Source organism: Notothenia rossii (assembly GCF_949606895.1).
Source record: "Notothenia rossii genome assembly, chromosome: 5".
Taxonomy (NCBI): domain Eukaryota; kingdom Metazoa; phylum Chordata; class Actinopteri; order Perciformes; family Nototheniidae; genus Notothenia; species Notothenia rossii.
Genome location: NC_136903.1, coordinates 126,007 through 139,147, shown reverse-complemented (window position 1 = coordinate 139,147; position 13,141 = coordinate 126,007). Strand labels below are relative to the sequence as shown.

At 47.0% G+C, this 13,141-nt stretch overlaps 1 protein-coding gene across 3 annotated transcripts in view; it reads right to left on the bottom strand.

Annotated features, from left to right (window-relative positions):
- LOC307041308 (receptor-type tyrosine-protein phosphatase beta-like) overlaps window positions 1-13,141 on the bottom strand; it is a 109,738-nt gene that overhangs the window by 57,627 nt on the left and 38,970 nt on the right. For all 3 annotated transcript variants that reach the window (XM_079684623.1, XM_079684624.1, XM_079684625.1), the window contains exon 14: window positions 1,943-2,209. In XM_079684623.1, the coding sequence (XP_079540749.1) occupies window positions 1,943-2,209 (267 nt within the window). The remainder of the gene's footprint in view (window positions 1-1,942; window positions 2,210-13,141) is intronic.

Here is a 13,141-nt window from a genome sequence, read left to right as displayed (position 1 = left end):
TAGGGGGGTCCTGGGGTATGTTCCCCCGGGAAGATTTTTTTGAACATTTTAGTAAAGTAAAATGTAGTACTGCTGTTAGACAGCTATAATACTGATTACATATTTACTGTGAATGTATGCTAACATGTATGGCATATAGCTGTCTAACAGAAGTTAAATTCATTTCTCACTTATTCTGACAATGTACTTAACCCCAAATAAAAGAACCCAATAAAAAGAGTTGTTAAATAAAAGTGAAGTCACGTTGTAATAACAATAACTCATCTCTCTCGAGCTTTCTTTTTGAGCTTTGCCAAAAGCCACTGTGTCAAGTGTCCTACTTGGGCTACTTGGGTTGCCGTATGTAGTTGTAAAAAATGGCGGACCATCTCGCACATGCGCACTGCAGATAGGGCAGGGCGGCAGATCGGGTAGTGACAAGGGCTTTACAAGAACAGGAAGTGCTTTACAGGGACAGGAAGTGATTTACAGGAACAGGAAACAGGAAGTGCTTTACAGGAACAGGAAGTGATTTACAGGAACAGGAAACAGGAAGTGCTTTACAGGAAGAGGAAGTGCTTTACAGGGACAAGTAGTGATTTACAGGAACAGGAAGTGCTTTACAGGAACAGGAAGTGGTTTACAGGAACAGGAAGTCTGTTTTTCAGGTCTCAGACTCGAAAATGACATTCCCAGAACAAGTGACCATATCTTCACTTCTAAAAGGAGAACATTAATAATCTTTTTTCTCAAAGTAATGATAAACCTGTGAGTTGGATGCAGAAGAGTCAGAATCAATATAGATGTTTTTTATTTTAAAGAAAATTCAGATTGAACATAGTAAAAAACTGTAAATTATAGTTTCCGTCCAAACATTATTTTTTACTTATAGTGAAAACTACCCTTGGATGATGGGATAGTAGACTAAAAGCTTTAGGAATCCAAAGTACAACATATAATAAGTACCCTGTATCAAGTTTAATGCAAAAACAAAGGACATTTGAAATCTTTAGAGAGGTTTAGCAAAAAATACCAATTCTGGGTTCATTTAGGTGGATTTTCCATATCTCTGGAACCCCTCGGTCGATTTTGACGAATGAAATCTCTTTATAACCGCTAGAGCCAATGGAATCGAGGGAAGGTTCTACACCCACCAACACATGAACAAATAAGGAGTGAGAGAGACGCGTAGCCAAAACCGGAAGCTGCATACAATGGTGGCTACCATTAGCAGCTAACTTTTTTGCTCCAATTTTACATAAAAATTGAATTATAGATTATAAACAATTGCTTCAAAGCCACAGATACATTATTAACCTATGGATCAACCGATTCAGCCGCGTTTTTTTGTGTTTTAATGCCATTGAACAAGTCTTTTGATCAGATTGACAGCTAAGGTGAGACGATCTCCCGTAAAAGCTCCGTAAAGGTACGTGTTTTGATATCTGTGTTTGCTTCCCCTGTCGCGAGTTCGGATCGCTCAGTGATGATACTATACTTAAATAATCTGTGGAGTCTCAGCTTTAATCGGATATATTGTATGTGCAGTTTTGATAATTAATAAGGGTATCTTTATTTTGAATTCTGTGCCAAGTGCGTTAGCATTTTTTCGCTTAGTGCTAATTCAGAGGCTTGGTATTACCCTTGTGTTTTGTTTTGGTAAAAATGGTTCATATCTTCAGTTAGCTGAGATTATTCCCGTTAATCTGGTGCTAGACATTAATAGTTTCATAAATGTTAAGAAGCCCTGAGACACAGTCTCAAAAAAAAACTGTGGGGGGGTCCACTAGGGGGACCGCCGTGCTTAAGAGGTTAACAGAAACAGGAAGTGCTTTACAGGGACAGGAAGTGCCTAACAGGAACAGGAAGTGCTTTACAGGGACAGGAAGTGATTTACAGGGAGAGGAAGTGCTTTACAGGGAAAGGAAACAGGAAGTGCTTTACAGGAAACAGGAAGTCTCACGGTCGATCATGGTGAGCACGCTGTCCCGCGCCTCCTCGCTGGTGCTCTGCTCTGAGATGGTCTTCACGCTGACGCTGTACCTCCGGCTCGGCTGCAGATGCTCGATCACGTACGTGGTGTTGTTGCTGCGCCGCGAGTACACCAGGAGCCTCGAGTCAGAGCACTCAATGCTGAAGGAGTCGTAGTCTGCCTGGGGGGGGGTCCAGGAGCAGGAGAGGGAGGTGGAGCTCTGGGGCCGGCAGCGCAGAGCCTGCACCCCCCCGGGTCCTGAGGAACGAGTACTCTGTTACTACTAGACTCTGTTACTACTATTACACACTCTGTTAGTAATAATACACACTCTGTTACTACTATTACATACTCTGCTGAGCCTGCACCCCCCCGGGTCCTGAGGAACGAGGACTCTGTTAGTACTACACTCTGTTACTACTATTACACACTCTGTTACTACTAATACACACTCTGTTAGTACTATTACATACTCTGCTGAGCCTGCACCCCCCCGGGTCCTGAGGAACGAGTACTCTGTTACTACTATTACACACTCTGTTACTACTAATACACACTCTGTTAGTACTAATACACACTGTGCAGAGCCTGCACCCCCCCGGGTCCTGAGGAACAAGTACTCTGTTAGTACTACACTCTGTTAGTACTAATACACACCCTGTTAGTACTAATACACACTCTGTTACTACTATTACACACTCTGCAGACCCTGCACCCCCCCCGGGTCCTGAGGAACGAGTACTCTGTTAGTACTACACTCTGTTACTACTAATAAACACTCTGTTAGTACTAATACACACTCTGCAGAGCCTGCACCCCCCCGGGTACTGAGGAACGAGTACTCTGTTAGTACTACACTCTGTTACTACTAATACACACTCTGTCAGTACTAATACACACTCTGTTAGTACTAATACACACTGTGCAGAGCCTGCAACCCCCCGGGTCCTGAAGAACAAGTACTCTGTTAGTACTACACTCTGTTACTACTAATACACACTCTGTCAGTACTAATACACACTCTGTTAGTACTAATACACACTGTGCTGAGCCTGCAACCCCCCGGGTCCTGAAGAAATAGTATTCTGTTAGTACTGCACTCTGTTAGTACTAATACACACTCTGTCAGTACTAATACACACTCTGTCAGTACTAATACACACTCTGTTAGTACTAATACACACTATGCAGAGCCTGCACCCCCCCGGGTCCTGAAGAACGAGTAGTCTGTTAGTACTACACTCTGTCATTACTAATACACACTCTGTTAGCACTAATACACACTCTGTCAGTACTAATACACACTCTGTCAGTACTAATACACACTCTGTTAGTACTAATACACACTATGCAGAGCCTGCACCCCCCCGGGTCCTGAAGAACGAGTAGTCTGTTAGTACTACACTCTGTCATTACTAATACACACTCTGTTAGCACTAATACACACTGTGCAGAGCCTGCAGCCCCCCCCCCCGGGGGCATTTTAAACAAAATAATGCTTTGAAATGTAAATGAGCCGGATTTTAGCTTTGAGCTAATTTCCATCCGTAGTCCATCACATACAAGATTTATGAACATAACATTTATACACATGGCAAACAGAAATACATGATATGCAGAAAGAGCATGAGCAGCATACAAGCATTTACCACAAGGTAGTACAATGTAGCAGCTACGACATATAAAGAGCAGGAGGAGATACCCCTGTGTTAAAGGGCAAGAGGAGATACCCCTGTGTTAAAGGAAAGGAGATACCCCTGAGTTAGAGGAGAGAGATACCCCTGTGTTAAAGGAGAGGAGATACCCCTGTGTTAAAGGAGAGAGATACCCCTGTGTTAAAGAGCAGGAGGAGATACCCCTGTGTTAAAGGAGAGGAGATACCCCTGTGTTAAAGAGCAGGAGGAGATACCCCTGTGTTAAAGGAGAGGAGATACCCCTGTGTTAAAGGAGAGGAGATACCCCTGTGTTAAAGGAAAGGAGATACCCCTGAGTTAGAGGAGAGGAGATACCCCTGTGTTAAAGGAGAGGAGATACCCCTGTGTTAAAGGAGAGGAGATACCCCTGTGTTAAAGGAAAGGAGATACCCCTGAGTTAGAGGAGAGGAGATACCCCTGAGTTAAAGGAGAGGAGATACCCCTGTGTTAAAGGAGAGAGATACCCCTGTGTTAAAGGGCAAGAGGAGATACCCCTGTTTTAAAGGGCAAGAGGAGATGCCCCTGAGTTAAAGGAGAGAAATACCCCTGTGTTAAAGGGCAAGAGGAGATACCCCTGTTTTAAAGGGCAAGAGGAGATACCCCTGTGTTAAAGGAGAAGAGATACCCCTGTGTTAAAGGGCAAGAGGAGATACCCCTGTGTTAAAGGAGAAGAGATACCCCTGAGTTAAAGAAGAGGAGATGCCCCTGTGTTAAAGGGCAAGAGGAGATACCCCTGTGTTAAAGGGCAAGAGGAGATACCCCTGAGTTAAAGGAAAGGAGATACCCCTGAGTTAGAGGAGAGAGATACCCCTGTGTTAAAGGGCAAGAGGAGATACCCCTGTTTTAAAGGGCAAGAGGAGATACCCCTGTTTTAAAGGGCAAGAGGAGATGCCCCTGTGTTAAAGGGCAAGAGGAGATGCCCCTGTGTTAAAGGGCAAGAGGAGATACCCCTGTGTTAAAGGAGAAGAGATACCCCTGTGTTAAAGGGCAAGAGGAGATACCCCTGTGTTAAAGGAGAAGAGATACCCCTGAGTTAAAGAAGAGGAGATACCCCTGAGTTAAAGGAGAAGAGATACCCCTGAGTTAAAGAAGAGGAGATACCCCTGTGTTAAAGGAGAAGAGATACCCCTGAGTTAAAGAAGAGGAGATGCCCCTGTGTTAAAGGGCAAGAGGAGATACCCCTGAGTTAAAGGGCAAGAGGAGATACCCCTGAGTTAAAGGAAAGGAGATACCCCTGAGTTAGAGGAGAGAGATACCCCTGTGTTAAAGGGCAAGAGGAGATACCCCTGTTTTAAAGGGCAAGAGGAGATACCCCTGTTTTAAAGGGCAAGAGGAGATACCCCTGTGTTAAAGGGCAAGAGGAGATACCCCTGTTTTAAAGGGCAAGAGGAGATACCCCTGTTTTAAAGGGCAAGAGGAGATACCCCTGTGTTAAAGGGCAAGAGGAGATACCCCTGTTTTAAAGGGCAAGAGGAGATACCCCTGTGTTAAAGGGCAAGAGGAGATACCCCTGTTTTAAAGGGCAAGAGGAGATACCCCTGTGTTAAAGGGCAAGAGGAGATACCCCTGTGTTAAAGGGCAAGAGGAGATACCCCTGTTTTAAAGGGCAAGAGGAGATACCCCTGTGTTAAAGGGCAAGAGGAGATACCCCTGTGTTAAAGGGCAAGAGGAGATACCCCTGTGTTAAAGGGCAAGAGGAGATACCCCTGTTTTAAAGGGCAAGAGGAGATGCCCCTGTGTTAAAGGGCAAGAGGAGATACCCCTGTGTTAAAGGGCAAGAGGAGATACCCCTGTTTTAAAGGGCAAGAGGAGATGCCCCTGTGTTAAAGGGCAAGAGGAGATGCCCCTGTGTTAAAGGGCAAGAGGAGATACCCCTGTGTTAAAGGAGAAGAGATACCCCGGTGTTAAAGGGCAAGAGGAGATACCCCTGTGTTAAAGGAGAAGAGATACCCCTGAGTTAAAGAAGAGGAGATGCCCCTGTGTTAAAGGGCAAGAGGAGATACCCCTGTGTTAAAGGGCAAGAGGAGATACCCCTGAGTTAAAGGAAAGGAGATACCCCTGAGTTAGAGGAGAGAGATACCCCTGTGTTAAAGGGCAAGAGGAGATACCCCTGTTTTAAAGGGCAAGAGGAGATGCCCCTGTGTTAAAGGGCAAGAGGAGATGCCCCTGTGTTAAAGGGCAAGAGGAGATACCCCTGTGTTAAAGGAGAAGAGATACCCCTGTGTTAAAGGGCAAGAGGAGATACCCCTGTGTTAAAGGAGAAGAGATACCCCTGAGTTAAAGAAGAGGAGATGCCCCTGTGTTAAAGGGCAAGAGGAGATACCCCTGAGTTAAAGGGCAAGAGGAGATACCCGTGAGTTAAAGGGCTAGAGGAGATACCCCTGTGTTAAAGGGCAAGAGGAGATACCCCTGTGTTAAAGAAGAGGAGATACCCCTGTGTTAAAGAAGAGGAGATACCCCTGTGTTAAAGAAGAGGAGATACCCCTGTGTTAAAGGTGAGGAGATACCCCTGAGTTAAAGGTGAGGAGATACCCCTGAGTTAAAGGAGAGGAGATACCCCTGAGTTAAAGAAGAGGAGATACCCCTGTGTTAAAGGTGAGGAGATACCCCTGTGTTAAAGAAGAGGAGATACCCCTGTGTTAAATAAGAGGAGATACCCCTGTGTTAAAGAAGAGGAGATACCCCTGTGTTAAAGGTGAGGAGATACCCCTGAGTTAAAGGAGAGGAGATACCCCTGAGTTAGAGGAGAGGAGATACCCCTGTGTTAAAGAAGAGGAGATACCCCTGAGTTAGAGGAGAGGAGATACCCCTGTGTTAAAGGTGAGGAGATACCCCTGAGTTAAAGGAGAGGAGATACCCCTGAGTTAGAGGAGAGGAGATACCCCTGAGTTAAAGAAGAGGAGATACCCCAGTGTTAAAGAAGAGGAGATACCCCTGAGTTAAAGGAGAGGAGATACCCCTGAGTTAAAGAAGAGGAGATACCCCAGTGTTAAAGGAGAGGAGTTACCCCTGAGTTAAAGGAGAGGAGATACCCCTGAGTTAGAGGAGAGGAGATACCCCTGTGTTAAAGGAGAGGAGTTACCCCTGAGTTAAAGGAGAGGAGATACCCCTGAGTTAGAGGAGAGGAGATACCCCTGAGTTAAAGAAGAGGAGATACCCCTGAGTTAGAGGAGAGGAGATACCCCTGAGTTAGAGGAGAGGAGATACCCCTGAGTTAAAGAAGAGGAGATACCCCTGAGTTAGAGGAGAGGAGATACCCCTGAGTTAAAGAAGAGGAGATACCCCTGAGTTAGAGGAGAGGAGATACCCCTGAGTTAAAGAAGAGGAGATACCCCTGAGTTAGAGGAGAGGAGATACCCCTGAGTTAAAGAAGAGGAGATACCCCTGTGTTAAAGGAGAGGAGTTAGCCCTGTGTTAAAGGAGAGGAGATACCCCTGAGTTAAAGAAGAGGAGATACCCCTGAGTTAGAGGAGAGGAGATACCCCTGAGTTAGAGGAGAGGAGATACCCCTGAGTCAAAGAAGAGGAGATACCCCTGAGTTAGAGGAGAGGAGATACCCCTGAGTTAAAGAAGAGGAGATACCCCTGAGTTAGAGGAGAGGAGATACCCCTGAGTTAAAGAAGAGGAGATACCCCTGAGTTAGAGGTTAGGAAATACCCCTGAGTTAAAGGAGAGGAGTTACCCCTGTGTTAAAGAAGAGGAGATACCCCTGAGTTAGAGGAGAGGAGATACCCCTGAGTTAAAGAAGAGGAGATACCCCTGTGTTAAAGGAGAGGAGTTAGCCCTGAGTTAAAGGAGAGGAGATACCCCTGTGTTAGAGGAGAGGAGATACCCCTGAGTTAAAGAAGAGGAGATACCCCTGAGTTAGAGAAGAGGAGATACCCCTGAGTTAAAGAAGAGGAGATACCCCTGAGTTAGAGGAGAGGAGATACCCCTGAGTTAAAGAAGAGGAGATACCCCTGTGTTAGAGGTTAGGAAATACCCCTGAGTTAAAGGAGAGGAGATACCCCTGTGTTAAAGAAGAGGAGATACTCCTGAGTTAGAGGAGAGGAGATACCCCTGAGTTAAAGAAGAGGAGATACCCCTGTGTTAAAGGAGAGGAGATACCCCTGTGTTAAAGGAGAGGAGATACCCCTGAGTTAGAGGAGAGGAGATACCCCTGAGTTAAAGAAGAGGAGATACCCCTGAGTTAAAGAAGAGGAGATACCCCTGTGTTAGAGGTTAGGAAATACCCCTGAGTTAAAGAAGAGGAGATACCCCTGAGTTAAAGAAGAGGAGATACCCCTGAGTTAGAGGAGAGGAGATACCCCTGAGTTAAAGAAGAGGAGATACCCCTGTGTTAGTGGTTAGGAAATACCCCTGAGTTAAAGGAGAGGAGATACCCCTGTGTTAAAGAAGAGGAGATACCCCTGAGTTAGAGGAGAGGAGATACCCCTGAGTTAAAGAAGAGGAGATACCCCTGTGTTAAAGGAGAGGAGTTAGCCCTGAGTTAAAGGAGAGGAGATACCCCTGTGTTAGAGGTTAGGAAATACCCCTGAGTTAAAGAAGAGGAGATACCCCTGAGTTAAAGAAGAGGAGATACCCCAGTGTTAAAGAAGAGGAGATACCCCTGAGTTAGAGGAGAGGAGATACCCCAGTGTTAAAGAAGAGGAGATACCCCTGAGTTAAAGGAGAGGAGATACCCCTGTGTTAGAGGTTAGGAAATACCCCTGAGTTAAAGGAGAGGAGATACCCCTGAGTTAGAGCAGAGGAGATACCCCTGAGTTAAAGAAGAGGAGATACCCCAGTGTTAAAGAAGAGGAGATACCCCTGAGTTAGAGGAGAGGAGATACCCCAGTGTTAAAGAAGAGGAGATACCCCTGAGTTAGAGGAGAGGAGATACCCCTGAGTTAAAGAAGAGGAGATACCCCTGTGTTAAAGAAGAGGAGATACCCCTGAGTTAAAGGAGAGGAGATACCCCTGAGTTAAAGAAGAGGAGATACCCCTGTGTTAAAGAAGAGGAGATACCCCTGAGTTAGAGGAGAGGAGATACCCCTGAGTTAGAGGAGAGGAGATACCCCTGAGTTAAAGAAGAGGAGATACCCCTGTGTTAAAGGAGAGGAGTTAGCCCTGAGTTAAAGAAGAGGAGATACCCCTGAGTTAAAGAAGAGGAGATACCCCTGTGTTAAAGGAGAGGAGTTTGCCCTGAGTTAAAGAAGAGGAGATACCCCTGAGTTAAAGAAGAGGAGATACCATCCATCCATCTTCTCCCGCTTATCCGTGGTCGGGTCTCGGAGGTATCAGTTCCAGCAGAGAGCCCCAAATGTTCCTTTCCCTGGCCACATCAACCAGCTCTGACTGGGGGGTCCCAAGGCGCTCCCAGGCCAGAGAAGAGATATAATCCCTCCACCTGGTCCTAGGTCAACCCCTTGATCTCTTCCCAGCTGGACGTGCCTGGAACATCTCCCTAGGGAGGCGCCCAGGTGGCATCCTAACTAGGTGCCCAAACCACCTCAACTGGCTCCTTTCGACATGAAGGAGGAGCGGTTCAACTCCGAGTCCCTCCCGGATGACTGAACTTCTCACCTTATCCCTAAGGGAGACACCAGCCACCCTGCGGAGAAAACCCATCTTGGCCGCTCGTACCAGCGATCTCGTTCTTTGGGTCATGACCCATCCTTCATGACCATAGGTGAGGGTAGGAACGAAAATGGCCCGGTAGACAGAGAGCTTTGCCTTCTGGCTCAGCTCCCTTTTCGTCACTACGGTGCGGTAAAGAGACTGCAGTACCGCTCCCGCTGCTCCGATTCTCCGACCCATCTCACGCTCCATTGTTCCCTCACTTGAGAACAAGACCCCGAGACACTTGAACTCCTTCACTTGGGGTAAGGACTCATTCCCTACTTGGAGTGGACAGTCCATCGGTTTCTTGCTGAGAACCATGGCCTCAGATTTGGAGGTGCTGATCCTCATGCCAGCCGCTTTACACTCGGTTGCGAACCGATCCAGTGAGTGCTGAAGGTCGCAGACCGATGAAGCCATCAGAACCACATCATCTGCAAAAAGCAGTGGTGTAATCCTTAGTCCACTGAACTGCAGACCCCCTCCCCCATGACTACGCCTCGAAATCCGATCCATGTATATTACAAACAGGATTGGTGACAAAGCGCAGCCCTGGCGGAGGCCAACCCTCACCTGAAATGGGTCCGACTTACTGCCGAGGACCCGGACACAGCTCTCGCTTTGGGAGTACAGAGATTGGATGGCCCTGAGTAGAGACCCCCTCACCCCATACTCCCGCAGCACCTCCCACAGTGACTCCCTGGGAACCCGGTCATACGCCTTCTCCAAGTCTACAAAACACATGTAGACCGGATAAGCGTACTCCCAGGCCCCCTCCAGGATCCTTGCGAGAGTAAAAAAGCTGATCCGTCGTTCCACGACAAGGACGGAATCCGCATTGTTCCTCCTCAATCTGAGGTTCGACAATCGGCCTTACCGTCCTTTCGAGTACCTTAGGGTAAACTTTCCCGGGGAGGCTGAGTAGTGTGATGCCTCTGTAATTGGCACACACCCTCTTATCCCCCTTTTTGAAAAGGGGAACCACCAACCCGGCCTGCCACTCCTTCGGTACTGTTAGAGGAGATACCCCTGTGTCAAAGGAGAGGAGTTACCCCTGTGTTAAAGTCCATGTAAGCACTTATAAAAAAACACATACTTTTAAAAGACTTAAAACTGTGAAAACTCAAGAAATTGTGTTTTTCAAGGATGATACAGTGGTGGTATGAATCCTGAGGGACGAGTACTCTGTTAGTACTAATACACAGTCTGTTAGTACTACACTATGTTAGTACTAATACACACTCTGTTAGTGACTGCACTAGCTACTGACTCAGCAATCACTGTAAGTTATATTCTTGTTTAAATAGACTTCTCTGTTTCATTTATTTTACTCTGTATAATTGTTCTGTAGTTATTGTAGCTAAAATGGCGATTTCTGAGAGATTTTAAATCTCAGATCTGCTCAACTCAACCTGTAAGACAGGTCTCAGTGGGTCACGCGCCTTAACCCTGCATTACAATAGGCAGGAACACTCTGCTGTCGCCCATCAGCTGAAGAGAGTCAACTAATTAGAGGGGCGTGCCCCCACAGCTGTGAGAACTCAGCAATCAGGTGTCCATCTTAGGTGGCTCTTTCCTGGAGCGTCAGCTTCAGCTTCAGCCAGACGAAGACTGACAAAGACATTGGAGTCCTGTGGGAGTAAGACTGACAATAATAATCCTTATATTTATTATAGCGCTTTATCAATGAGTCAAAGCGCTTTACAAATACACATTACATATACATGTAATGGTCATCTACTGTGGACAATACCCACAGGAGCAAGTTCAGGTGAAGTGTCTTGCCCAAGGACACAACGGCTTTACAGACGCAGCGGCGGCGGGTTTCACCCCCTTGATCAATGCACTGCGCCACACCGCCCATATTCACACCTCAAAGTCATCGAGGCGCTTTTACAAGTACACAGTGATATTATACATGTACTGTGGACAATACCCACAGGAGCAAATTCGGGTGAAGTGTCTTGCCCAAGGACACAACGGCCTGACGCAGTGGGGTGGGAGCGGGTTTCGAACTGGAGTTCCCCAACACCCCCTTGATCTGATGATCAAACGCACAGACCACTGCGCCACCCGTCCCCGCAATGACATTGGAGTCCTGTGGGAGTAAGACTGACAAAGACATTGGAGTCCTGTGGGAGTCACGAGGGAGGCAAAGAGGAGGCAAATCCTACTTTGATTGAGCTAAGTATCGCTGGTGTTTTCTTTTGTTTTGTTTTATTCAATTCTCTTTGGTTCTCTAGCCCCTCATGCTATAATCATGTGTATTTTCTCCATTCCTGTTCATGTGTCCTCTCGCAACTATCACTGGCCCCGTGTATCTCCTAATCGATATAACCGGACTGCTCTCGTCTATCCCACATGCTCCACTGAGATCCAACTTCTCGTTTCCTGTGGAACTGCCAGTCAGCTGTTCCTAAGGCTGACTTCATCTCTGGCTTCCCTGCAGTCTCTGGATTTCCTTGCTCTCACTGAGACCTGGATCACTCCATCCAACACATCCACCCCAGCAGCTCTCTCCACAGCATATCCCTTCTCCCACACACCCAGACCCTCTGGCAGAGGAGGTGGCACTGGTCTCCTGCTCTCTCCCAACTGGAGCTTTTCCCTCTTCAAGCTACCTAACTTCACTCCTTCCACCTTTGAGTTCCATGCCGTCACAGTAACCCATCCTATACAATGAACCATTGTTGTTCTCTACTTCTTGGAGGAATTAGATCATCTCCTCTCACACATCCCTGAAACTGGCCCTCCCGCTGTACTTCTCGGAGACTTCAACCTCCAGACAGGGAAGACATCTGAACTAACATCTCTGTGAACCACCTTTGCTTTCTCAATGTCTCCATCCCCACCAACTCATAATGCTGGCAATGTCCTTGATCTCATATTCTCAAGGAACTGCTCTACTTCTAACCTCTCTGTAAACCTGCTTCACACATCTGATAACTTCTTCATTTCATTCTCTCTACCCCTTTCACACATCCGATCACTTCTTCATTTCATTCTCTCTATCCCTTTCACACATCCAATCACTTCTTCATTTCATTCTCTCTACCCCTTTCCAAACAGAACAACCTAATCTCTTCTAACTCTGCACCTGTCCGTCGCAACCTTTGTTCCCTCTCCCCCTCTACCTTTGCCTCATCGGTGCTCTCAGCCCTCTCTTCCTCTGATTCGTTCCAACTCCTGCCTCCAAATTCTGCTGCAGAAACTCTCCTCTCTACTCTCTCATCCTCTCTGGACTCTCTCTCTCCTCCCTCCTCTCTCATCCTCTCTGGACTCTCTCTGTCCTCTCTCCTCTCTCATCCTCTCTGGACTCTCTCTGTCCTCTCTCCTCTCTCATCCTCTCTGGACTCTCTCTGTCCTCTCACATCTCGGCAGGCTCGTCAGTCCCCTCCTGCTCCCTGTCTAAATGACGCACTGCGTGCTAATAGAACCATCCTTCGGGCAGCAGAGCGGAAATGGTGGAAATCCAAACACCATGACGACCTCCTAACCTATCAGGCTCTCCTCTCCTCTTTCTCTGCTTCCATCTCTCAGGCAAAAAGCACTTTCTTTCATGATAAGATCCAATCTTCCTATTCCAATCCCAAAAAACTATTTTCTATCTTCTCCACCCTCTTGGACCCCATCAAAGCCCCTTCCCCCTCCTCCCTCTTGGACCCCCCCAAAGCCCCTTCCCCCTCCTCTCTCTTGGACCCCCCCAAAGCCCCTTCCCCCTCCTCCCTTCTGTCAAGTGACTTTGTTAACCACTTTGAAAAAAAGGTTGATGATATTCACTCTTCTTTTTCTGACTCACCTTTACTCACCTCTGGGTCACCAGACCCTCCCCCACACACTGACCTCCTTCTCCCCTCTCTCTCCAAGTGAGGTTTTTCTCATTACCTCTGCCCGT